General features: G+C 27.1%; 3 protein-coding genes and 2 non-coding genes across 6 annotated transcripts; 1 reads left to right on the forward strand and 4 right to left on the reverse strand.

The window, feature by feature from the left end:
- The first annotated feature begins 2936 nt into the window (after positions 1-2936).
- LOC132932452 (uncharacterized) lies at positions 2937-8146 on the forward strand. Of its 2 annotated transcripts, XM_060998832.1 has the most exons (5): positions 2937-3318; positions 3708-3755; positions 4569-5108; positions 5923-6564; positions 7814-8146. In XM_060998832.1, the coding sequence occupies exons 1-5, from the start codon at positions 3259-3261 to the stop codon at positions 8072-8074; spliced, it is 1551 nt and encodes a 516-aa protein (XP_060854815.1). In that variant the 5' UTR covers positions 2937-3258; the 3' UTR covers positions 8075-8146. The 2 variants fall into 2 exon arrangements, with proteins under 2 accessions (XP_060854815.1, XP_060854816.1); XM_060998833.1 differs by lacking the exon at positions 3708-3755.
- Positions 8147-10515: 2369 nt separating this feature from the next.
- LOC132918064 (uncharacterized) lies at positions 10516-11853 on the reverse strand. The gene is made up of 2 exons (XM_060979132.1): positions 11631-11853; positions 10516-11163 (listed from the first exon to the last, which is right to left on the reverse strand). The coding sequence occupies exons 1-2, from the start codon at positions 11685-11687 to the stop codon at positions 10738-10740; spliced, it is 483 nt and encodes a 160-aa protein (XP_060835115.1). The 5' UTR covers positions 11688-11853; the 3' UTR covers positions 10516-10737.
- Positions 11854-15230: 3377 nt separating this feature from the next.
- On the reverse strand, positions 15231-15302 carry Trnaq-cug (transfer RNA glutamine (anticodon CUG)). The gene has a single exon. It is a non-coding gene; the product is annotated as a tRNA-Gln (tRNA).
- A 1912-nt stretch (positions 15303-17214) lies between these two features.
- Positions 17215-17286, reverse strand: Trnaq-cug (transfer RNA glutamine (anticodon CUG)). The gene has a single exon. It is a non-coding gene; the product is annotated as a tRNA-Gln (tRNA).
- Positions 17287-19280: 1994 nt separating this feature from the next.
- LOC132917691 (acylglycerol kinase, mitochondrial-like) lies at positions 19281-22133 on the reverse strand. Its single transcript, XM_060978543.1, has 7 exons — positions 21950-22133; positions 21474-21593; positions 21228-21399; positions 20311-20526; positions 19942-20230; positions 19605-19858; positions 19281-19523 (listed from the first exon to the last, which is right to left on the reverse strand). The coding sequence occupies exons 1-7, from the start codon at positions 22057-22059 to the stop codon at positions 19332-19334; spliced, it is 1353 nt and encodes a 450-aa protein (XP_060834526.1). The 5' UTR covers positions 22060-22133; the 3' UTR covers positions 19281-19331.
- Between the last annotated feature and the right edge of the window lie 5109 nt (positions 22134-27242).

Consider the following 27242-nt stretch of genomic DNA (forward strand, 5'->3'; position numbering starts at 1 on the left):
TATTATTAAATATTTTCCACCTTTCATACTTAAAACAAAAAAATAAGTGGTAGTGAATAAACGAAGGTCCTAATAAAATACAAATATGTCGACCGCGGCACTCAATACTCCATTTGTGTTAAAAAAAAATGCAATATTCCACGTTTTGGTAAACAAGAAGTATTTCAAACTATAATTATATGATGTATTATAATGTATAATATGTATAGTATCTCGTGTGATACGTTGCCAACGGTCAACGGTCCTGTTTTCCGCTTATTCTAGCCGGTACGACTCATGGGTTTTTGTGCGTTTTCGTGCTACGACGTGCGAGTATTCGCGTTCGCGACATATAACGCTGTCAGATATATTCGCACGCGCCCGTCAATAATAATTGTCACGTGACACGCAGATCGTCGTCGTCTCCGCGTGTTTTCACCTTTGCCGATAATATAAAATGATCGCCGTATGAACGGCAGCAGTGTACAGTGGATCCGCATAGCCATTCCGCGGTTACGTCCTCACGGTGTGTACTGTGTACTGGCTATATATTATGTGTTTTTTTTTTTTTGACATGATAATATCACTCATCGCTGTGGTCCGGTAAATAACAATGTATATTGTGGAATGCAACATTTTCCATTTAAGTCACCTCAAGTCATGTTTGAATATCAAAAATGATGTCCCGTCCGAGAACTATTTGACTGTTTGAGTAATGTTTTTTTGTTTTGTTGCAATAAACAAATAAATCTACTTTTCAAATTAACCGGAGAAAGCTAAATTGCTACAGTAGATTGTTTTTATTTATAAAATTAACTTACTATTTAAAATGAAAATGAAATAATAATAACATACCTATTACAATTATAATCAATAAAGTGAATAATAAAATATTGTATTTCCTAATTCTTAGTCTAAAACACCTATTTGACTGTATGAATGAGTGATTGACCAACATTTTTTTAAAATATTTATAGATGAAAACATAAATCATGTATTTTATTATGAACTGTGATAACACTTTCAAGCATTAGCTAAAAAATTATTATAATAATATAATATTATTATATATTATAATAAATAATTCGTAGGACTAGTTTTCAACATAGTAGTCTACTAGTCTAATGTTAGTACAGGCATCACGTGTCAATAACAATATATTTTGATTGTTATTTATTTACACTCTAAATTGTATAGTGATAAAATTATTGATTGACGATCTGTAAATTTGTACTAATTTGTATATTTATATTTTATACCAGGGATCGGTAATTAAATTCTGTGGTGATTGAAAAAACTTTTCAAGGGCCAGAAAGACTTACTTTATTAAGTTGCATACTAATAATAGTAATAACTAATAACAATATAATTTTATACTTAAAGGTTTAGTGTGAGAAATTACATTTCTTACCTTGAGCCAGTTTTTTTAAAATTTTGTAATTTTGGAAAACAACTAATGCACAGTGTTTTAAAGGTAGAGATCAGTTAAGCTTGAACGATATTTATTCTTTAAAAACGTTATATTTTGAAGAAGGAAGTTTCGCATAATATGTATGTGGAGTCAAACATGGTACCAAGTGGCTAATTTTATGACTAGTGTTTTACATTTAATTTATTTATTCAAAACATGCTTTGCCTATATTATCAACTATTATGTGCGGAAAACCAACATAAAAATTTAAAAATAATAATTTTGGTGGTCTAGTTGACTATTAATCATTACCTCTTCGTGGGCCGTCCATTGCCAACCTTTGTTTTATAAAATTAGCTAAACGAATATTTTGATCTATAAAATCTAGTGTATTAATCATGTTATTATTGTTTTGACAACGCGAAGTAAATGGTATATAAATGGCGATAATGGTATAGATAATAAATTACACACTACACACACTACTGTTCATTCATTACTTACTCAATGGCATCGTTTAAATATACATATAATATGTACTGCCTAAAATAATATTACTTCTTAAAACATACTATGCTCCAATCTCCTTGAACATATAACTTACTTCCCTATATAATCCCGCTGAATTAATTAGAATTCACTAATCTCTTCATCAACCATAACAATCAATTTTTTTACTTATTTAAATGGTAGGTCCACAATATTTTTAATTTAATATTTCTTTAGCAAGGTATTCTAATAAAACCATAATACATTATATGATTAGATGCCGGTTATTTTAGATTTAAACTAAGATCACTAATAGGTTGAGTTTTAAATTTATACGAGTGAAGTGAAGTAACGATAAACTTTTAAGATTTAAATCGTATCACTAAATGATTTTTATAGAAACTGTAAAACTTGTCTACAATATATTGAAAATAAAATATTTTCGCAAAATTATAATGTCATGAGAGTTATAGACCAAACATAATATAAAAAACACAAATTTAAAAAATAAAAAATAAAAAATATATTTTACTGACATATAACAATAATAAGCTTATTGTTTAACCTATAGGTTAAAAGCGCAACATTTATATAGTCATCTGTACCAAAATACAAAATATTTAGTTTACCGTAATTTGTAGAATTTGTTTTTAATAATTGCAGTCAATCGTATGCATATGCATTAATTGTTTTTCTCATTTATTGAACTCGAAGACATGTTTTTAGTACCTACCTACCTATTATTTTATGCACCTAGATAAACCACACTATCACAGTGCACGTATACGGTGCAATATACAAATGTAAATACTAATAGTACTACTCATATAGTTACACGCATTTATAATATAATTAAATGATAAACATGACCGTAGATACATGCGAATGAAGTAGGATTTTATATATAAAAAAATTAAAAAATACACGTATACATATACTCTTCATAAAAGTATGCGCGTCATATAACAAAATTGAAATGTCATGTTTTGACAGCGTACCTATATAATTTATGTATATTGCTTACCTAATACTTGTGTTTGCACAAATGCATAATTCTTTGTCGCATAGACTACAGGTCCTCAAAACCGAATGAACGCGATTTATGATTAACGATTATATTATAATAATAATGTTATATTGACTACGTTTTTCAATATTTTGCGTCGTGCCGTGACCGGGTAATAGCATAAAATCTGGCTTCAAATCTTTTTTTTCGGTTTTATTAAATTATATTCTCTGTTTGTCCGTTCGAGTTTTTACGAATACACTTCCGTTTATTATAAATATACACTATATTAAATGTATAACGAATTTGCAGTCAACTGCAATACGCCATAATAGATACACACACCACATTTCATTCGCTGCATCGACGAATCATGAATCATTTCCATTATTATGCAGTTGCGTTTGTCTTCGTGATCGCGTGCAACTACATTGTAAGTCAAAAATCACCTATATACCATCTAGTACAGCGGTTCTCAAACTTTTTTTTTTGCGTACCACTTAACTATATTATCAATCAGTCGCGTACCACTAATGATTAAAAATAGAACGATCCAAATTCCAAATTGTATAGTTAAATACATTTATTTTAAATAATAAATCAGTAAAATACTACAACTGCAGTATAATTATTTTTTATTTATTAGTTTTTTAAAATAAGATATGAATTGGAAGAAATAATTGAATGGGTTTATTATCCAAAAACGGCCCTCCGCGTACCACTAGTGGTACGCGTACCACAGTTTGAGAACCGCTGATCTAGTATATCTTATATTAATGCGTAATGCATTTTTTTTATCAATTTTATCCATTATTTAAATAGATGGTCAAATCCTCTGGACACAGCAGAGACCTTGGATCTTCATCTGCGGTGAGTGGGTGGGTGGGTAGAGGTCATATTCTTCAAAGGCGTCCTTGATAGTTGAGATACATCTTAAAATAATTATTCATTTTTTTGTGCACATATATTATGATCCATTTTGTTTGTCGTGGCTGTTTAACGTACATGATGAACAATAATAAGGTACTCTGGTAAAATATACTCTTATCATAATATCATATAGACCGAAAAACTACGATGCAGCTTCTTCAAATGCGTTTAGAGTTAATATTATGTCTAATGGTGGTCTGAGATATACGCTGGAAAGAGGAGAACAGAATCAATTTAGGTCAATTATTGTTACAGTTACCTAATATAAAGGAAAACATAACACACATATATATATAGTTATAAGTTAATCTTAGATATAAATGGTAATTTGTTGGGAATCTTTAGAATATTAAATTTAAACTGTTGTAGATTGTATAAAAAATAATCAAATGCAATATGAAGAATCCTCGTAATATAAAATTAAAATAATAATTTTTTTTAAAGTAGTGATTTTTAAGTTTATTGGTAGTAAGTATATCCACGAGCTACTGCCCATAACATCGACTTATAATAAGTACATAAGTTATGTAAAGAAAAACACAGAAATCTGCCGAAATTACGAGGGTTGATTATTAAACGAAATTGGTGCGGGGTACCCATATATCGGCCATATGCCCATATTTATAAATTATTTAAATAAAAATATAATATAGTACGTATATTACATTAATATGGTTGAAATTTGTTTTGTACCTATGAGCTATGCGTATATTAATAATATTATATATTATATCTCACTTACGTATATCGTAGGTGCGCGGGCTTCACATAAACGATATTGACCTAACACAATATCATTGGGAAACAATGGCCGATGTACAAACCTACGACCCGCGTACATACCATCTCGAATATATTCAAGGCTTAGTTAAAAAAAGGAGGAAACGAGGATTTTTCTCGATGAAAATTCCGATATCGTTTACCAATTCCGTTGCAGACGACGAGGAGGAAACAGTCACCGCGATCACCACTTCGGACACCGACACCGATGCCGACACCACAACCCGCACCTTTGCCAACGAGATGAGTGAGACTGCGGCGAACGTCCAGGCGGCCTATTGGGATTTCATGAACTCGGCCCCATCGAAAACGACGTACGTCGTGAGCATCGGGACGGACGTGAAGAAAGCCTTGGTGGAGGCCGCTCCGTACCTGCCACTAGTGAACAGGGTGTCCACGTACATCGTGCCCGACTTGTCACAGCGTGACGTGCTCGCGTTGTCAGTGAACGTGGCGGCACTCACCACTCAAGGGATCAAGAACTACTCGAACGCCGAAGTCGCCGAATCTTCGGTACATATATGTGTATTATATATTATGTGTATTTTATGTTATATAATGACAAGTGTTGCGCTGTGATTGCCAACCTTTTTTTACTCAACGGCCTATTAGAGATTTTCAAAAATCTCACCATACCTGCTATCGATTAACCCCCCCCTCCCAATAATGACCTTTTTGTGGTTATACTTGGGCCATTATGTACCCGATATCATGTAAAATGTAAATATCTAGTTTTATTTTTATACATCGGTATTTAAATCGGCCTACTGTCTAGTAATTATAAGATTTTTTTTTACTTTTGCAATTTTTAATGTAAAAAAATACAATAATTGTGTGATTATTATATTACTACATAATATATCACAATAACTGGTAGGTTTTTGAAAACATTGATTAAACACAATATCGCAATAAAACATTTAATTATGATATTAAGTCATATACTTATCTTATTTTATACAAATATATGTGACAGAAATACCGCCATCAAAATTAAAAAATGCCCACTTTGGGAATCACTGTCTTATAAAAGCATTGGTGTGAGATAAAAACAGTTTTCACGATTAGAATATTTTTTATTGAAATATTCATCTCATTTGATTTAAATTTGACGAAGTGCCACTATACCTAATTCTTGTAAATACTGTTTTATAAATTGTATGTTTTTAAATTTTGATAACTTTTAATTTTTATACCTGCAGTTTAGCAATTTCTCATACACGTTAATTCTACGACAGTAAAATAGATGTTGATTTTTTTCAATTATCTCTAGAATTTCCTAACTTGTTTTACATAAATAACAATACTTATTGTGTTTCACTTTTAGAGGGAACCCGATGTTGGTGCTACTATTAGTCAATATGCGACTGGCATTTACAACAAGTTGAAAGATGCTTTTAAATCACATTTTGGAGATGTTTTGGATAATTCACCAGACGAAGAAAAACCCCATTCATCGGAAGAAACACATGGTATATTCGATACAGTGAAAAGTAAAATGAATATTTTTAGCAGTTTTATGAATAGTTATGACTCACCCATAACTGAAAACAATGACGACCAAATTGAGACTACGACAGTAACACATACGTACATAGAAGATTCTCAAACCCCTATAACCAACACGATCATAACAAAAACGTCGAAAACATATGAAAGTGATGCTGAGCCGATTCTACAAACAACATATGGCGAAACAAAACATGTCATATTATCTAATAAACTATTACAAAATGGAAAACATAATGTTGATAGAGTAATAACTGAGATGAAAAATGACTCTAATAGTGACGAAAATTCAGCGAATGAAAGTGAAGAATTTTACGATGACGATGATGTTGAAGCTTATGATGACGATAATGACGATGTAAGCATGAATGTTGACGACGGGAATATGATCAATGATAATAATGTCGAAATAAACGAAAAAGATTTTAAAAAAGTTATGCAAGAATCCATGAAGTTACAGGTAAGTTGACTCGTGTTTACAAATATAAAGCATGTACGCTATATACTGTGAGCACAGTCGTATAAATTATTTTTAAGACTATTTAAAAAATATGTTCTATTAAATTTTTATTGGTTCAATATAACGTAAATATTCAAATATATTTTAAATAAAATGAGCACGTTACGTATTATGAATTGTTTAAGTGGACGAAGTCATCACATAGCTTATAACATACAATAGTAAAAAAAATATTATATTAAGAACAGGATTAACGGATTTCAGTTTAATTATACTTTTAGATTCTAATCAAAGCAATGAATGTTTTATAATGATGGTTTTTATTTTTAGTTTTGTGTGAGTGTGTCCGGCTTCACCGTTAGGTCCACCTCAATTAACAACTTTGAGGGTGATTTATGGTAGAAAATTTAATTTAATTTAAAAATATAAATTCTTAGAACTTTTAAAAATAATCGATAAAAAAATGGGTGATTACAAAGTATTAATTATTATACAAATTGAACAAACTTTATTTTTGTTTCTGTAATTCGAAAAGGAATAACTGCAGATACTTGAAATTTTCATTAAATATTAATTAGGTATACAAGAATTTTCAAGAAATAATGACTTTCAAGATATTTTGGCTCCTTTTACGCCATTTTTTCTAATTTTTTGTTGTTATTCGATTTATGTACGATAACATTTTTATTTGTAAGTAAAAAAAAACTTACAAATTTATTACAAGATTCCTCATAAGTTGTACTTAAAGAAATTTAAAAAATACTGAAAACATTTATTTATATTTTTTTGTTTTAAGAGTTCAAATTGACAAATACGTTCAAACTTTGACAAAATTAGATAATTGGTCGAAAAATAACGGTTTTAGTTATGTTGTAAAAGTACAAATAATTTTTCTTTTGTTGTTTCATTTCCCAACACAAATTATGGTATAAATAGTCCTGTTAGTCGTACGATGCGTATAGGTAATGAACACTTAAGCTTCTCTTAAATTATTATTAATGTCTAATGATAATATTATTTTTTATTTGTTTTAATATCACCACTTATTGTGTTATTGTTTCAAACTATTTGTTTTATTAAATTGTTCATTGTGTATTGCTAGTTTATTTATTATCTAGGTTCCCCAAATAAGAGTTAAACGTATAAATATTTTCTTGAGAAATTTTTAAAAAACTATAAGATGCCATTTATTGAATAATGTCATTTATTCAATATCACAAATAATAATATGTATATTTATCGGTTTTAGCCTGATTTTGTACAAAATCTTGATGGCAAGGAGTTGCTGGAACAAATTGAGGAATCTCAAAAATCGCTACCAAATCCAAAGACCGACAATAGAAAAATATTTAATGCATTAATAGAAGAACTAGAAATTGATCAACGCGTTAGCGATGATAAAGTAAATGAGTTAATCGATGGCCTCGAAAAAATTACGAACTATTTTATATCTAGTGGAATTAAAAAAAATGAAATATTAACGACTCCACCAACGTTACCGATGAATTAAGCGTGGATATCCATTGTAATTGTCAACCGATTAACATTTTAAATAATATAAAATACCATATAAAAACTATTATATACCAAACTTTTATTTTTTAAATTAAGTTTTCATTTAAATACTAACTACTACAAGCGTATACTTATTTATATATATTATATTCATCTGCACAACTTTTTATAACATGATATTTTAATTTATACTTATATTTTCTATATTGTATTAAAACATGTTAATTACAACTAAATAAGTTATAAATGCAAATATATTCCACTGAAAATAAAATTAAAAAAATCGAAGAACTCTCTCTACTGTATTATAGGTGTCAAGTGTACCTCGCCATCGAATAGGTCACAGACCACAATAATGGGTTTGTTAAATTTAAATTGAATGATAAATCATTGGATACGAAAAACTATTCAGACTTGAGACGTAGGTACAATCGGCATATATTTTAAATTATATTTTATTATATATTTACTATTAGTGATTTATTTTCAATTAACCTACCTTATTGGTTGAACCAATTTTAGCCAAAACAAATCACATACATTATTAAAATATTAGTTACCATAACTACTGTTATTACCTTATAAGTCAATATCGACTGCAAACTGGTGATAATAGGTACTATAAATAGCTTAAAATTAATTTAGATATTTTTAAAATTTGATTATATTAAGTAAATAATAATATATATATATATATATATATATATGGTGGCGAAAATCCCTGTAATGTATTTGTTATTACAGCCTATATAGGTTAATAAAATCAATATTTTTCTTATAACATCCAATTTTGTTAAAATTTGAACTTGTTATATCTTTGAAAAAAATCATGGATTTATAAGGTTGAGATTTTTGGAATCCTGTAAAAACCACTTAGGTGTGAAAAATGTTGTATTTAATTTTCAAATCTTAAGAAAGATTAGGTAAAACTGGTTAAAGTAAATTATTTCAAGTCTATATACACTATACGATTAATATGTTATGATTAATATCGAAAAACAAAACTCGATAAACGATAATAAGTGTTATTATACGTTTAAATATTGCATGTCGTCAAAAATTTGTAAAATTGTGTAATGTATAATAATTGAACAAATGAATGACGATATTTTACCTATAGCATATTGTAAAACCAAAGAGACATGTTTGCCATCGTGTTACATTAGTATTATTTGCACAAATGAATAATATTATCGAAACAACGTAAGTCACATTGTGTGTATCATTCGTCCAAGATATATCATATTTATTATTTAATAATTTTGATTCGTTGAAAACTTTAAACTTCTATATGCATCGGTAATTTTTCGTTTATTATTACTTGACTTTGAATTATTAACTATGAATTTACGAATTTACATACGCACTTAAAAATTAACACAAAATATAATTTTAGTTTCATTCGCTCGTAGGTTTGACGAAATACTAAGCCTTGATAAATATTGATAAAAGTATACAATATGAAGTACGCTGTTAAAAATAACTATGTATTACTCATTCTATCATCGGTTTCTATCAGTATAGCATTATAGGGAAGTATTTATTATATAAACGATACATACATTGATACATAACAAAATATTATTATAATGTTAATATGTTGGATTTTTTTTAATTTTGTGATAATAGTTATGTAAATAGAAATGTATAAAAATGTAATTATATATTTAATATAATATATATTGTTTTTTGATTTAGGCCACATTTGACTTTATTTTTTAATCTGTGGTTGCATAAAAATAAGACGCGTTAAAATTGTTTCAACATTAGATAATATTCACCTATATAAACGATTTTTGTTTTTGTTGTTAATCAAAAATAAAGAATAACCTTTGATACTTGAAATTTTCATCAAATGTTTATATTACAATTTTCTATATATGATATAACCAAAATACTTAGAATTTATATTAATCTGTACATAAACATATCTGTTTATATTGTTGTAATAGGTTAGGTAATTTACTATTGAATCAAAAGTTAAGAACAATAACACCAATAATATTAATAATATTACATAGTATAAATATATATTATTATAATTTATAATATTCGATGTTTTCGGCTAAAATTAAATGAATCTACCGAAATATTAATAGTAAAATAACTGGCTTTAATAGTTTTATCAACTAACACATCGTGAATATACTTAGTCGTAAAGGCTGACAGACCGTCTCGGCTTAGAATCGTTTTTCGTATACAATATATAATGATGTATCGTTGAATTCACATTTAATAATTTAACACATCCAAACACAGTGACCCACTCGACACCTATAATGTACAGCAAAAGGTAAAACCACTTGACTGCTTTTTTTCACATCGATCTAGTCAAAAAAAAATACTCATTTTTTAGTAAGACTAAATTCTTTTAAATTTTATGCAAAAATAAATTATCAAAGGTAACAGTTGCATGGTAAATATTTAAATACGTAATTATAGACTTTTCATTGACTGTTATAATATTGAAAATTTGGACTTGTAAAAATATCATTATAAATGTGTAGTAAAAAACGGAACGAATTCAAATCATCATTGAGTACCTAATACGGCGGTACAATATTTGAATTCTACAGTAAAATTATAACATTGTGTGTAATAATTTTTGAAAAGCTGCTGACAAAACGACATCGCCATCCGTCCGTTTCGCTTTTCGCTCTACCGTTTGGCATCTGGAGGCGGACTTGCGTCCGGTGCATCCGCAGGCGGTCCATCCGTAGCCGGTGGAGTCGTATCCGGCGGTGTTGAATCATCCGGTAACCCACCGTCGTCGCCGGGGTCACCACCGTCGTCACCACCGTCATTGTTGTTTTTAGACTTATTTTTTTTCGATTTTTTTTTTGGCTTTTTGAACCCCTTATTCTTGGGTGATGATGACGACCCATGAGTATTCTGGCTGACAATGTTCGATAAACCGCGCCTTATCTGATACGAATTCTTCGGGTAAGTATTCAAGATGTCTCGTATCGTTTCGTAGTGGTAACCTGACGGTGGCCGCCGCAACACACCGTGGATCAGCATGGAATTCGGGTACTGGCTTGAGATGCGTCTCTGAATGTCGGAGAGCATTTGCTGTCCGGGCACCTGCAAGTTACAAAATATGATAAGTTCAAAAATGACATGTACATTTAGTCTTTTACATTGCATCACATATTACGAATACATAGTTTTAATTAAAATATTATATCCAATTTATACAGCTATATAGGTAACACGTTTCTGACATTTTTACATCGACGTATCAAATCCCGAGACGATGCAGTGTTAAAACCTACACTTATGTAAGTATATAATAATATTTAATAAGCTGTTTGGTTGAATATAAATTATAATACGTGCAAAGGTAACTGCAACTTTATCACATATTTTTAAACGTTTCGTTCAATATTGTGTTGTTGGTGATTTAATAATAAAATAATTTACTGTTTTAAAATCACTTAAAAAATATATTATGAATTCAAGATAAATTTAAGGGTTGCATATCCTGAAACCAAATATTATTTCGTGAAAGGGAGCAAAATACTGGAATAATGAACAAATATTTTACTTACGATTTGACATGTGGTCATAAAGATGCACACTGTAGTTAGTTGTTGACAGGTCATCATAGTACATAATAATTATTATTTATCGTAAACATACTTGAATTATTAATTGGGTAATACGTTAATCATTCGTTCAAAAAACGATTAATAAATGCACTTCAAATCAAAATGATTAAATATCATATCATATCTTGGACGTATGATGCACACGATATGACTTACGTTGTTTCGATAATATTATTCATTTGTGCAAATAATACTAATGTAACACGATGGCAAACATGTCTCTTTGGTTTTACAATATGCTATAGGTATAAAATATCGTCATTCATTTGTTCAATTATTATACATTTATACAATTTTACAAAATTTTGACGACATGCAATATTTAAACGTATTTACACTTATTATCGTTTAACGAGTTTTGTTTTTCGATATTAATCATAACATATTAATCGTATAGACTTGAAATACTTTACTTTAACATATAATCTTTCTTTTCCTTTACATTATACGATTCTTAAAATATTTAAACAAAGTTTAAGCTATTTATAGGCATTAGAAATTGTCGGAGTTTTTTTTTTAGATGTTAATGAAATAGTTTATGCATAAATCGACCATGCTCTGCTAAAAAGTTTGAAAATTAAAGATAAGAGTTATCATAAGTTGTAATTCAAAAAATACTAAAGCTAAAGATACAGTGGAATAATTTTCTTTTATAACTGTTTTAAGTTCAATTTTTAATTACATTTCGTCAAAATCACGATATTTGGCAAATTATTACGTATAATTAAAAATGAATAAATAACAAAGATTTTAAAATTAAATACAACACTTTTCACACCTAAGTTGTTTTTACAGGATTCCAAAAATCTCAACCTTATAAATTCATAATTTTTTTCAAAGATATAACAAGTTCAAATTTTAACGAAATTGGATGATATAAGAAAAATATTGATTTTATTGACCTATAGGTAATAGGTTGTAATAACAAATACACTACAGGGACTTTGGCCACCACATGTATATATATATATATATATATATATTATTATTTACTTAATATAATCAAATTTTAAAAATATCTAAATTAATTTTAAGCTATTTATAGTACCTATTATCACCAGTTTACAGTCGATATTGACTTATAAGGTAATAACAGTAGTTATGGTAACTAATATTTTAATAACGTATGCGATTTGTTTTAGCTAAAATTGGTTCAACCAATAAGGTAGGTTAATTGAAAATAAATCACTAATAGTAAATATATAATAAAATATAATTTAAAATATATGCCGATATACGTCTCAAGTCTGAATAGTTTTTCGTATCCAATGATTTATCATTTAATTTAAATTTACAAACCCATTACTGTATTCTGTAACCTATTCAATGACAAGATATACTCGAGACCCAATATCTATAATACGGGCGTCATTCATTTGGCCGAATAACCCAAAATTTAACTGAGTAGAGCATATATCATTTGGGCGAGAAATTAACCGATCGTTTAGGCGAATGAATTTATAAATCATATAGGGATATACGAGTATACAGGGAATAATAGGGAAGTAACATACAATAATTTTTATATTTGTATTTACTACAATGTATTCAACTCAATATTATTATTATATCGTTTCGGTTGATTGGTTATAACTATTTATAACTTTATAAAAACTAATTCTACCAACACACAAAAAATCAATATATTACGTGAAAATACTAAAGAAAAACAAGAATATACATTAAAATCATGGGAATAATATCAAACTGGAAAATTAACAATAATCGATTATAATTAAAAAAATGAGCTTGAGATACCATGCTAGTTATTAATAATTATTATAATTAGTTAGGATTTTTAATACAATTTATTATTATGATAATTTATATAAGAATATGATACATTTTATTAAACAAATGGGCAAATGAGATACCATGCTAATAAAAAAAAAATTAGTTAAGATAATAACAATATAATACATTACCAAATTTACATACCAATTCGCCCAAACGATATATTATTTTGGGTCATTCACCCAAATGAAAACCACCCTATTACAGTGGCTGTAGTAAATTTGCACCAAAATTGACCCAAAATATATACGACATGTGTAATTTGCACCATCCTCAGGTAGTAAGAAATAGTAATTGTAATTTGCATCAAAATTAAAATCGACTATTTTTTCGATAGTATCTCGATAGTACTAACTTACAAGTTTCTATATCCTAATATAAATTTAGCTTAGTTTTTATTTATAAAATACCTGAACTTATACACGTAATGTTGTAAGTTTATACAAAATCGTATAATAATTATGAATATAAAAAAAAATCATTCGTGTCCATCTAGTCTTGACGTCAACGAGGATATCGAGGAATAATCGAATATTCCAAAATTGAATATTCAATAATCGAACAAATAAATAATCATTTTGGTGCAAATTACAAACACTACTTTCGACTACCTGCAGTGGTGCATATTACATATCTTTAATTTGGTGCAAATTACAAACTCCCAATACTTTCAAGTTCTCCGATTTTTTAATTTTATTTTCAGTCGCATATATTTGCATTTATACTTTATTTAATTGTAAATAACAAGTTTTAAAACAATATAGAAAAGACAAGTATAAATTAAATATCATGTTATAAAAAGTTGTGCGAACTAACATAATATACCTTTATAAATAAATTTACGCTTGTAGTAATTAATATTTAAATGAAAACTTAATTTTAAAAATAAAAGTTTGCTATATAATAGTTTTTCATGGTATTTTATATTATTTAAAATGTTAATCGGTTTATAATTACAATTTATTTCCACGCTTAATTCATCATTAACGTATAAACATAGAATAGTTCGTAATTTTTCGAGGCCATCGATTAACTTATTTACTTTATCATAACTAACACGTTAATCAATGTCCAGTTCTCTAATTCTTATATTTAAAAATTAAATCAAAATGATTACATATCAATATATCATATTATATCTTGGACACATGATACACACGTGAATACGTGATACGTTATAATTTTTGTTGTTTCGATAATTTTCATTATATTCATTTGTGCAAATAATACTAATGTAACACGATTGCAAACATGTCTCTTTGATTTTACACTATAATGGGTACCACCTGTCATTTGTTTAATTATTATTATTTAATACATAAAAATACACTTACACTACCTATATACTATTACAAAATATGTTTCACAATTTTATAAATTTCTGTAAATTATCTATCCATTGACTCGTAAAATATGAGTACTCACATTTATTAGCCAGTAGATGATTAAAAAAAAAAAACAAACAGTTTCAATAATTTCTTTGAAGCTTCGAAGTTTGGATTTAATACTAAACAAATTACAAATATTTAAATTTATTTTATTTTATAGACAACTATAAAATCGTTTAGTTTTTTCAATATTTTTTTTATCGAAAATTCAATACTATAAATAATAACTATCATACACCTAAAACAATTGTAATGTTTTTAGATAAACCAATAAGGCAATAAATTAAATAAACTTCATGTTTGAATTTTGGAAGCGAAATTGGTAAGTGTGGTTCGAAAAATAACGCAAAAAAGAAGAAGGTTCTACCGAGATTTGAACTCGGATCGCTGGATTCAGAGTCCAGAGTGCTAACCATTACACCATAGAACCGGCACGGAAAGTTGACTAGTTATTTAATTTAATAAACAAACAGACAATGGTTATAATTTATTTTAATGTACAACAATTTGGATTAAGGAGGGGGGAATAAAAGACCTACAGGCCACAAGACTTGAGATTTTTTTACATAATCATCTAATTTCACAACATACATTTATAATATTGTAATCAATTTACAATTGAATTTAAAAGAAAGGTATTTGTAAATATACGAGCATTATCTAAATCGTTATTATTATTTATTATGCTCATGGAATTGTTACAAAATTATGATATTAAATTATAAAATAAATTGATCACTTACGAATCTAGGCAAAATTCTCTTTTCTAATTTGTATTTTTTATAATAATTAATATGTATGTTTACCGCATATAAGCCTTTTCAATAAACCGTACATACTACTATAATACTAGTATACTACGTAGGTACCTATTACGAAACCATGTTTTTTAATTTTTTTCAATATACAAATATACAGTCGAGTCGCGATAACTCGAAGTTGAAGGGAGATAACAATTAGCTTCGAGTTTTGAGATATCTATTATACGAGATTGAGATATATAACTCAAATTTAAGTATATTAATTTATAATACCTATATAATTTATATTTCTAGGGGAATAAAAAAAAATTGAGTTGTCAAGTTTTTCGAACAATCGAGATTCGATGAGTTATCGCGACTCAACTGTATGTGTAGTATATCCTCTTAATATCTGTGTAATATTCGTTTTTAGTATTTCCAAGTACTTAATAGTACGTCCACGGAAATTGATTCAAGGTAGGCAGCGGTTTGCTCTTAAAAGTTAAAATAGAAAATTTTAGCCCCGTAGAAGTATTTCAAAACATTCGATGACACCGCCCAACAGGCTGCAAAAGCACCTAACTTTCACACGTTCAATGCGAAGTCTAGATCGTCCTTATCCTTATGGTTGGGTCTTATGTCAATGATTGTTATTGACTCCAGATGCACTGAATGAAATTGAAAAAACAACCTCTGTTTTCGGGAAACGATGAGAAAATGCGTGATGGGATTTCTGCCATATTTGGGACATGGTTATATACTTATATGTTTGTCATTTTCATAAATTACATTGTCATCAGCTACTCACCTAAGGCGAAGGTCTGTTATATTGTACACATTTCCAAATGTGTTTGTCGTTTTCTAACTGGTTGTATACACAAAACCTTTGCCAACTAACTGTTGGTTACTCTTATGACTTAAATCGAATTGAAGTGGCATGATTACATGGTTCTTACAAGACCGAGTATTAGAAACAAAGTGATCGATGTATACGGGTTCTACATGTTATCTATGCGTACTCATTGGACGATAATTCGATTGTTACAACGTCTAATAATATGCATATATCCTAACCCTGTCACGCGCGCGTATTTGCAGTCGGCATTGCAGATGCCATCGGCGTAAAGACATCATATACCAAATAAAGGTATAATACTATAATGTTGTTTTAAGTGTTTCAACATATTATAAGTATAAAACATATGATATAATTTATGTAATTAATATTTGTATTGCAGGTATATTATAGTTAATTAAAATACAATGAAAAAGTACAGGAAAATAATAAAATAAAAGTAAATATATTAGTCGGTATCGGTAAATAAAAAATGTACATTTCTTCGTTTTATCATGTCTAAGTCATTAGGTAACACCAATACACTATGTTATACCAATATTTATTAAATTATAAGTTTTTCCAGAGAGTGAAAGTGCTCCCATGTGGGCCCTCCTCCAACCAATGGGCACCTTATTATATCACTCATAGTTGTCATACGAAACGTAACTGTGAATATCACGCTATAACGATAAACAAATAATCGAATGATCAAGAAACGTCAATAAAAATTAAATGTGCGTGAAAAAAATATGCAAAAAAAACCAAGGTCCCACCGAGATTTGAACTCGGATCGCTGGATTCAGAGTCCAGAGTGCTAACCATTACACCATGGGACCGCTACATCCTGGCGAGGTCATTTGTAGGCATTTAAAGTGTAACCCACGTATTTGAATATAATATTATATTACTTACTACAGTAAAATAGTAAAATAAAATTCCATTGTCCATTCTATAAAGCTGATTCTAGAATTACCAAAGTTGTAGATACTAGATAGTAATTTTTATTGTTTTTTTTTGGATAATAAATATTTTTTATGACTTTAAATATACCAAAACACTATATATATATATAGTACCAAGGGACAAGGACTCGTCACAAAATATAATAATAAATGACCTCATCTAGCATTATTGCATTAATTATTGATTATGTCTACTCTACAATATTCAACAAAATCTATGATAATACACCTCTAATAATTTATCTCTATCTAGTATCTACTGCCTTAGTAGGATGCTACATCACACGTGTTATCTGTCTAAGCAAACTTAGCAAACGCACAATGCAGACAAAGTAAAATTTATATTCACAATAATCCATGTTGGTATTTTACTGTTATTTCTAAAATGAATTTACTTGTATTATCTATTCTCGATATTATAGTATTATACACTACTGAGCCAGAAAATGAGAGAAGTATTTAATAAAAAAATTATATTTTCAAGGAAGACAATTCGAGTAAGAGCAGGTTGTGACCATTTAATGATTTTAACTAACCCCTCCTCGTACTTACATGCATATCGTGGTATATAGCTCGATGAGTGAACACCATGTCTCTATTATACGACCCTGCCTTATACGACCCAATTACCCAAATAATATGGAAATATATCGTCGGCCAAAATGTATTTTAACAAAAAATACTCTCATGAGTTATAATACTTTAAATATTGGAAAAAAATTAACTTTCTAAAATTCTAAAATTTTAGGAGTATTAATTAAACAATTTAGTATAAAAATTATATTACTGTAAAAATATTTGGTAATTGGTAGCAAAATTATAAGCTGACTTCCCAACTAGATATATCAAACGCTAGTTGTTAAGTTTCATTTAGGCTGTTAGATAGTTATTTTTAAGAAGAAACATAGATAAAGAATTTTGTTTTAATTTTTTATACTTATCAAATAGTTTTTCACAATTATAATAATAATTATGATTTTTATGTAAAGATAAAAAAAAAATTATGCTAAATAAAAAGAAAATTTCTAATAGGCAATCTTTATCCCTATGTCAGTGATAGACGACTAATCATAAACTTATCTCCATATTTAATATAATAATTTCATAGGTATGAGTTTATAAAACAAACTTTTACAAATTTAAATAGATATAGGTAAATTTGTTTGCAATAAGTATAAGTACCTAAAGTATACCCAAAAAAATTAAGTAATGTCCTATTGCATTGATTTAGATATTTTAAGTAATTTTTATTGTTTAAATTGTATATTATTGATTAAAAATTGCTAACCTATATTTAATATTAATTTTAAGACTTAACATAATTTATAAATATAAAATTGCTTATATTATACATTTTTATTCTATATTTTAAATTTTGTTTAATAAATTGATGTGATTTGAAAATATTTTTATTAATTAAAATTTGTATGTTGGTTCAATTAAGTAGTAAAAAATATGTACTTTAATAATTACCTATGTTTAATTAAATATGTTTCTAACTCTGTATATATCTATACTCAAAGACGGACTACAGCCTAATAATTTACAAGAATAAATAGCCCTAATTTATTTATATCAGTTTTTATTTTGTTCTATTGATTGTACAAAGATAAATTTTTTCTTTGTTTTTACAGCAACTTTAAATTAGTAGGTATATAATAACTGAAAAGTTACATTCAACAATATTAATTTTAAATAAAAAATTATAATAAGAGTACTACTAATTTAGCTAACTGGTCAATTTTTAAATTTTTCTTTGATTAAGAAATTCTTATGATAACAATAAATAACAAAAAATTTTATAATATATTGGAATTGATGTACCTAGTTTTACAAATTGAATAATTAAAAAATTGTACAAGATAATGTACATAATAAGTATAAATATATATTTCAGTCCATACTATTAACATTTTTAATTAAACAAATTGTTTTAAACCAATATGATTTCTAAACTTATCTAATGACAAACTTGATTCTTGATCTTTTTTCTCTTGTAACTGATTCATTGAATTGTCAGGCTTGAATAAATATATTGCATTTGGTAGTAATGACAATTTCATTGGCTTAACTTCGTAATCTTCATTATCAATTGATAGCCATTTATTTTTCTAAAAAACAAATACATATTTAATTAAGGAATAACTAATACTGTATACATTTTTAGTGAATTAATTAAATATTGGTTATACATCATCAATATGAGGTGTTACTGTCACATCTTTAGCTTCAATAATAGAATTTTGAATTTTACTATTTTCATCTCTAAATTTTAAATAACCTTCTTTCACAAATTCAGAGTAAGAAATATTTTCTGGACCAACATTTATTTGTAGAACTGGTGTCGAATTAACATCTAAATTGATATTGACATTAAAAGTTTTGATTGGAACTTTTGAATAATTACTGCATTCGGGATTGATTATTTTTGAATAATCTGTACCACCTGTAATTACAATAATAAACATTTTTAATCATTGCAAATAATTATTTTGTCGTATTAATTAATAATTAGAATTTGGTACTCACCAGAATTTCTATTAAATGAAAAAGCCCAACTTATCCAAGAAAATAAACTTGACGATTTATTGATAGCAGTAGTTACTTTTTTGTAGCAATTACTACAACCAGAGCATGGTGGACTGTATTCTAATTCTGCATCCACTGTGTAGTGGAGAAAATTGTTACCAAACACAAAAGCAGCCAAATCCCTTAGTTTGCCAAAATACCAGTATTGATCACGAGTCACTTTGGCTTCTCTTAATGCACCCCATTCAATACTATTCAAAGCATAGACACATTTTTCAGGATTTTGACTCTGTTTAAAAAAATTTAAAATTGAGATGAATTTAAATTTGTATAAATTGAATTTAATCAAAATTAATGAATAGCAATAACCTCTAAATTTTCAATTCTTACAACAGGATGAGCAGAATTAACCTCATTTATAATAGCCATTGTCGCATTGGTAAGAAAATGTACATGGTTGTCATCCTGGGGCTGTAACAATTGTCTAGCAACATTATTTGTACGTCCAAGAGGTAAAATTCCAATTGGTAAATGTTCAGTGAGAGATGTATCACCCTTTAAACGTCTCAACAATCCGGTTACTACCTACAACACAATTATCCAATTATTATTTTAATCATTTAGTATAACTTTGTACTTTTCATCTTTTCAAAACTAAGAAGTTATTAGTTATAGTTTTGAAAATGTACCCAAGAATTAAATTAATAAATATTCATTAAAATATATTATACAGTAGAACCTTGATTATATGAACCCTCTATTATTATTATCTGAACTGACTGAACTGTAATTAGCATATCCAAACATTAAACTCATATTCATGACTTGGCTGCAGAAATGCGCATTGCATCTCAACGTCAAATAAACATTGATAATTTTGTCAAAAAAATTTAATGATAATGTAAAGTATGGAATTTTAATAAAATATTAATAATAATAATAATAATAATAAATATGTATGTGCATAATATAAAATATTTAACTGTTTTAAAAAAAAAATTTTAAATTTCCAATATCCGAACTAAGTGTGATCCTAATTAGTTCGGATAATCGAGGTTCTACTGTATTATAATTTAAATTTTAGTTTAAAAATCTAAATAAATATTTCATTAATTTATTTTTCATTAGGTATAATATTATATTTTATACAGGGTTAATAAGATGTTTTGATAAATTTGATGATCAATGGTAATATGGCCCACGCAAGTTGCAGAATTTTTTTTTAATAGCCTTTCAATATTGGACTGTTTGGTTTACAAAACCAGTATAAGTAATAATAATTTTACCTCTGATAAAGTGCCATCACCTCCAGCTACAATAAGAGCATCTGTTTCGCCAATTAAATTTTCTACCAAACTTCTAGCACCACCCTCTCGTTCTGTTGTAAGGACTGTAACTGAGTAACCAGCCAAATATAACAGAGGAGCACAATATTTTTCAAAATCTGATTTAGAATTTCTGAATACAATATAAAACCAAAATGAGAATAATAATCATATTAAGGACAAAATAATTTAAAAAATAAAATATACCTTTTGTTAGCTGCTGGATTCAATATAACTGTTACCTTTTTAGGTTTTTTATCTACTGGCAATGACATATCTCCATAAGCCGAAACAGTTCTACAGCATTGAGACATAAACATATGAGTCCTAAAAATAAAATTAAACTAAATTTTGAACATATATCAAATACAAAACACCAGTGAACAAAAATATTGTGTTATTGAAATAAAGATATGTTATAAGGGATAACAATGATTAATTTTTTACACTAAACTTAAGCATAATTGTTAACCTAAACTGTCAAAAACTAATCAACACACAGAGGAGGTAGTGTAGATAGTTTTTAGCAAGAGGTAAATCATTGAAATTATAAATATGTAGGTAACTACTCTGTAACTGAGTATAACCTGAATAAAGAAGTTTTTTTTATCGTCTCACCAATAATTTTAGATAAATAAATACCTAATCGAAAAAGATCATTGCGGAAATTGGTAGATACTTACTCATATTTTTCATTGGCAAAATTGGCACCGTACGATAGGACAGCGGTGAAGAACACAGACTTCTTCCAATTATTCCTAATAGTCTTAAAAACTCCAAATACTTTAGCCATGATGAGCTAGAAACCGGAGTTAAGGTGATAAATTTAAAATATTTATTAAATTATTTTTACAATTCACAACATTATGTGATAAGTGATAATGTGTTATCGGCGTCCACAGATATATATATTATATTTATATCTGTGTCGGCGTCAAATAAAAAAGTGATAAGCTGATAATTAATCGTAAGGGTTGCTACATTGCTATTATACAAGCATACAACCACCTCGAGAGACGAGAAGTCGAGAATGAGAATCATCTGCTACGATTTAATAATACTCCAAATTTATTACTTCAAACATAATATTATAATGCCACGACTAAAACTATTCCGATATACTATTGTCTATTACACCGAAATTCTATATAAATTAAACTTATTATTACTTGTTAAAAATTGTTACCATGTGCAGCAGCAATATACTCCGAAAATATTGATCTGACGTGAAATGACTCCGAATTTCAAAATTATGTATAAAAGTACACATTTGCTTACAAATATATTTTAAATATTCATAAATTATAGTAAAACTACTAAATATTAGTTTAATATAGGCATGTAAACCGAGTTTTCTTTTATTATACATACATAATACAGTAACTAGTGAGCAGTGAGCACTGTGCAATGGTTGACAAAAATATTTTAATTCTTACCTACTTACTTTGTATTAATTTGTACCTACATATACCCAATTAATAAATTTTGGTTAAAACTTTAAAAAATTAAGGTGGGCAACAGGCAAGTAGGTAATGCTATGCTGTATGCCTGTTCCTAGTGTACCAGGTACCCTAATGCTGTACAGTAGAATAATGTCTAGAAGAGTCACAGTCTCTACAGTCACTTAAATGGATGTGTTAAATTTGAATTCAATGATACAAAATTGTTCAATCACAAAAAAATGAGCAAGCAAAGACAGTATGATCCTTAGTCGTGTATTTGGTCATATTGTTAGGGGATAAATTAAAACATTTTCAACCCACCACAAAAATATCATAAAAACCTCTTATTAATTGTGGTTTGTATGTGCTTACCTACCTAAGAAGGTACTAGGTATGTGTTACATGTATTAACTATTAGGTAATGCATGCAAAACTAAAATAAATAATTAGGTTCATTTCATACTATACCTATTTTATAAAGTTTTAAGTACCTACATTAAAGTGTTATACAGAATAAAAAACTGAAAATTGCAAACTTCAAAAAGTTATAATTTTGAAACTATAGTTAATTTGGCGTTAATTAAAAAATAAATTTAGTAAGTTATAATAGTTAGGTTAATGAAAATCGAAATGTAACTAGTTAAGTTAAAAAGTTAAAATAAATTAACTTTTTAACTCATTAATGCCCAGCCTTGATATTTAGTAATAAATTAGGTATTTAAGCGAAGAAAAAGATGTTAATTATTTTTTATAATTTAAGAATACTTTTTGTGAGGATTTAAAACTTTAAGCATAAGTATGTTTTACAAAAACATATTAAAATGCAATATTTTCAACAAATATTAATTCAAAGTAATAATAAAATATAGATTAGGTACTTTAATATACCTATATATATCATAAAATATACTTACTACTAAATATAGTAATATAGGTTAAAAAACCGATTCTACTGAATTATTTCACACATCAACTATAGTTACCTAGGTACTTAATACTTGACTCTTATTGTACCTACTCGGTACTGGCCAATATTTCTAAGATTGAATTTCATACATTGCTTTATTTTGTTTTTCTAGACCAATTTTATTCTACACAAGTTTTAAATCATTATATTTTTAATACTATCCCTTTGATGATATTTTTATTTTACATAATACTGTTTACATGGTTAATCATAACTATTGTTAAATCTATAATCAATATGTTTATGAAAATGGTAAAAAAAAATTACATTATAGGTGACTAGATAGTTATTATTGCATCAATATGACAAATCAATTCTTTAGTCTTTCTTTTATCCTTCTAAAGTGATTACAGAAGCGTAACACTGAAATAAATTGACATTGTAGTTATATATGTATGGGTTTACATGCAATGGGGATTGGGGATAAGAAAATATCTTGTATTATTATAATGAATAATATAAGCTTCAGCATGTATATAGGTCACTAGCTCACAATTATTTTACTAAGTACTTACCTATATAATTATAGTATTAAACTATTAACCAAATAAGTGGTTCTTCAAATATTGCAGATCTGATAAGCTCAATTTAAATTATCCATTCAAGTACTGAGTACTTACATAATTTTGATAATTAAATTAATGTTTTTTAAATAAATCAAAATATGACAAACATTTAATTAAATATTTTAAAGCATTTTTAATTTTTATACATAATGAAATTAATGATATACATATAATGATGTAAAGAATATTGTTAAAATGTATTATACTTATTTTTATTATGAATAACAAAGTTACTATTTATAATTTAAAAAAAAAAACTAAATAAAAAGTAGTAAATAAAATATAAAGATAAAAGTATTTTAAATTTAATAAATTAAAACAGAATTATTTCCAAAGTATTTTTTAATAAAAGAAATTCCATGATTTCCATGAAAAGAAAAAGCAATATCATTGGTTTTTAAATGTTCTTCATCACAAAATTGCTTTAATAATTTGGTTGCCACTCCATTATTCCTATACTTTACCATAACCCATATTTTAGATATACCAAATTTTACAGCAACTAATTTTTCTGAAAGCTGATTATCTTGATAAATACATGCATTTATTATCGGTTCTATTTCTAAATATCCAATAATTTTGAAGTCGGGGTTCACAGCTAAAAATATTGAATGGTTTTTATTATTATTAATGCTTTTTTTAGAAAAATCAACTTCTAAATTAATAAACATTTTTAAATTCTTCAATGTAAGTCTAAGTTTTAAATCATCACAATTATCAGTAACCTTTATTATGTTAAAAATAAATCCATTATCATTAATTTTATTTGCTATATTTACAGGAATTTGGCTCTTAAACTGAAGTTTATATAAATTTTTATGTAAAGATTTATGCATTGAATCATCCCAAAACGAAGGAACTTGAGATGGAAATATACCACACTGACAAGGTTTTTCATTTTTTATTGGCTTTAGATTTGAAACATCAAAAATAGTATTATTTTGTTTATCATTATTAAACTTTTTATTTTTACTTTCTGGACACATTCTTTTCATCAATTCATCTGAATCAGCCTTAAGCACTGAATTAATTTTATACTGAAGTATAACTTTATTTTTACCAGTACCTTTACAAAGAAATATATCTTTGTAATTTGATTTAATAATTGGTTTTTTTGACAATTTTTTTGATGTCTCAATAAAAGGCACAATAAATGGTTTTGTAGATTTCCGATTATTTCTTAACCCGTAACGATTTTGATTATTTGTTACTAGGTTATCATTATAATTAGCAACTTCAAAATTGTTAGAAATATTTTTGTTTATAGTCACCAATTCATCAATATGAAGTTCATTATAAGAAGGATAATTTATATCTTGAGAAATGTTTTTGGAAATATTAATACTTGGCAATTTATTTATACTCTTTAAACTGCAGTTTTCTAAAAATTGTTTCTCAGATGATTCATTAATGTCAACACAATTATTAATAGGAATTAGTAAAGAATTTGATTTATTTAATTCTCTAACACAACTAAATGAATCAAGTGCTGCAGTTTTAGTTAATGAAATTGCATCATTGTTATTATCCGTTGCAGATTTAAATGATTTTAAATTGTTAGAGGACTTAAATTCCAAAAAATTGTTTTGTACATATGACTTATCTATAGATTTATCTTCTTGGCCAAGCAAAATGTTATTGTATAATGTGAATTTAACTGATTCCAGTTTTTTATTAACACATTCCAACTTATTATTCAAAAAATTTAAATTCTTTAAATCAACATCTATATACTGTATAGTTGAATATTTTTTATTATTTGATAAAGAATCAGTAGAATCGTATATATTTAATTTCATTATATTATGAATATTTTTAACAATATCTTTAACATGTTTTAATCTTTTACTTATCTGTTTGTCAGGTTTATACAAATTTTTATTTATTATTTGTAACATCTCATGTTTCATACTATTCAAGTATGGTACAATATTTCCAGAAAACATTTTTAAGCTCAATTCCATTTGGAAAATATCCGATAAATCAGTATCATTCAGATAGTTTTCGTCAAATTTTATATTTTTATTAATATTGTCAGTCATCTGCAAGTTTTCAGATAGTATGGTTGTATTTTTATGTGTTTCATTTTCATCTATTTTATTTTTAGTTGAATATTTTGGTTTTTGTATTGTGTTTACTGTTTTATCAGATAGCATATTCAATTGAAATTCATTGTTTTTACTTTCGTTATTCAATGTCATGTTTATTGTAAAACTAAGCTTCTGTAAAGTTTTTTGAGATTGATTTGTATGTAATATGTTTGTCACATCTTTCAAATTTTTCTGTGAAACTCGTTTTGTATTATTAAAGGTTGTATGATTTTGTTTTTTTTCTTGATTTTTAGATGCTAACAGATTGTTAGTAGTTATTATGTAGTTCATCGAGGTGCTTTTATTTAATAGATTAGGAGTACCAGTAGAGAATTCTGTGTTTAAAGAAATAGTCTTATTAGAATTCTCCTGACATTTATTAACCTTACTTGGTTTTAATTTAATATCATTATTAGACAATTTGCGTTTAATAGGTACTTTTTTAGAAGTTTTTTTACAATAATCTTTATAACTAATTTTATTATTACATTTATTTAAAGGACTACTGGTGGCTAATGGTTTATTATTCATAATTTTACTATAATCAGTATCAGGATCAGAAATAGGAGATAAGAAAGATGACGTATGCATAATTTTCTTTTTTTTAGGTATAATTAACAGTTTTGATCCTTCCGAATCTGTATAATATATTCCACTTGTATCAGATGAAAAACTATAATAGTCTCTTGCGTTAGTTGGCTGATCTAAAGTTTCATATGTTTGCGAACTTTCAATTTTAGTTTTAGTTTTTATGCTAGACGAAGTACTGGTTTCACAGTTAAAGACATCATTAAATTTGAGCAAAGATCTAGAATTATTTATACCACTCATAATGTCTAGACCTAAATAAAACTAATGAAAATTTATTGTTGAATATCTTCTCATTAACTATATCACTTTTTTCATATATG

The sequence above is a fragment of the Rhopalosiphum padi genome, chromosome 1 (assembly GCF_020882245.1).
Source record: "Rhopalosiphum padi isolate XX-2018 chromosome 1, ASM2088224v1, whole genome shotgun sequence".
Lineage (NCBI taxonomy): Eukaryota > Metazoa > Arthropoda > Insecta > Hemiptera > Aphididae > Rhopalosiphum > Rhopalosiphum padi.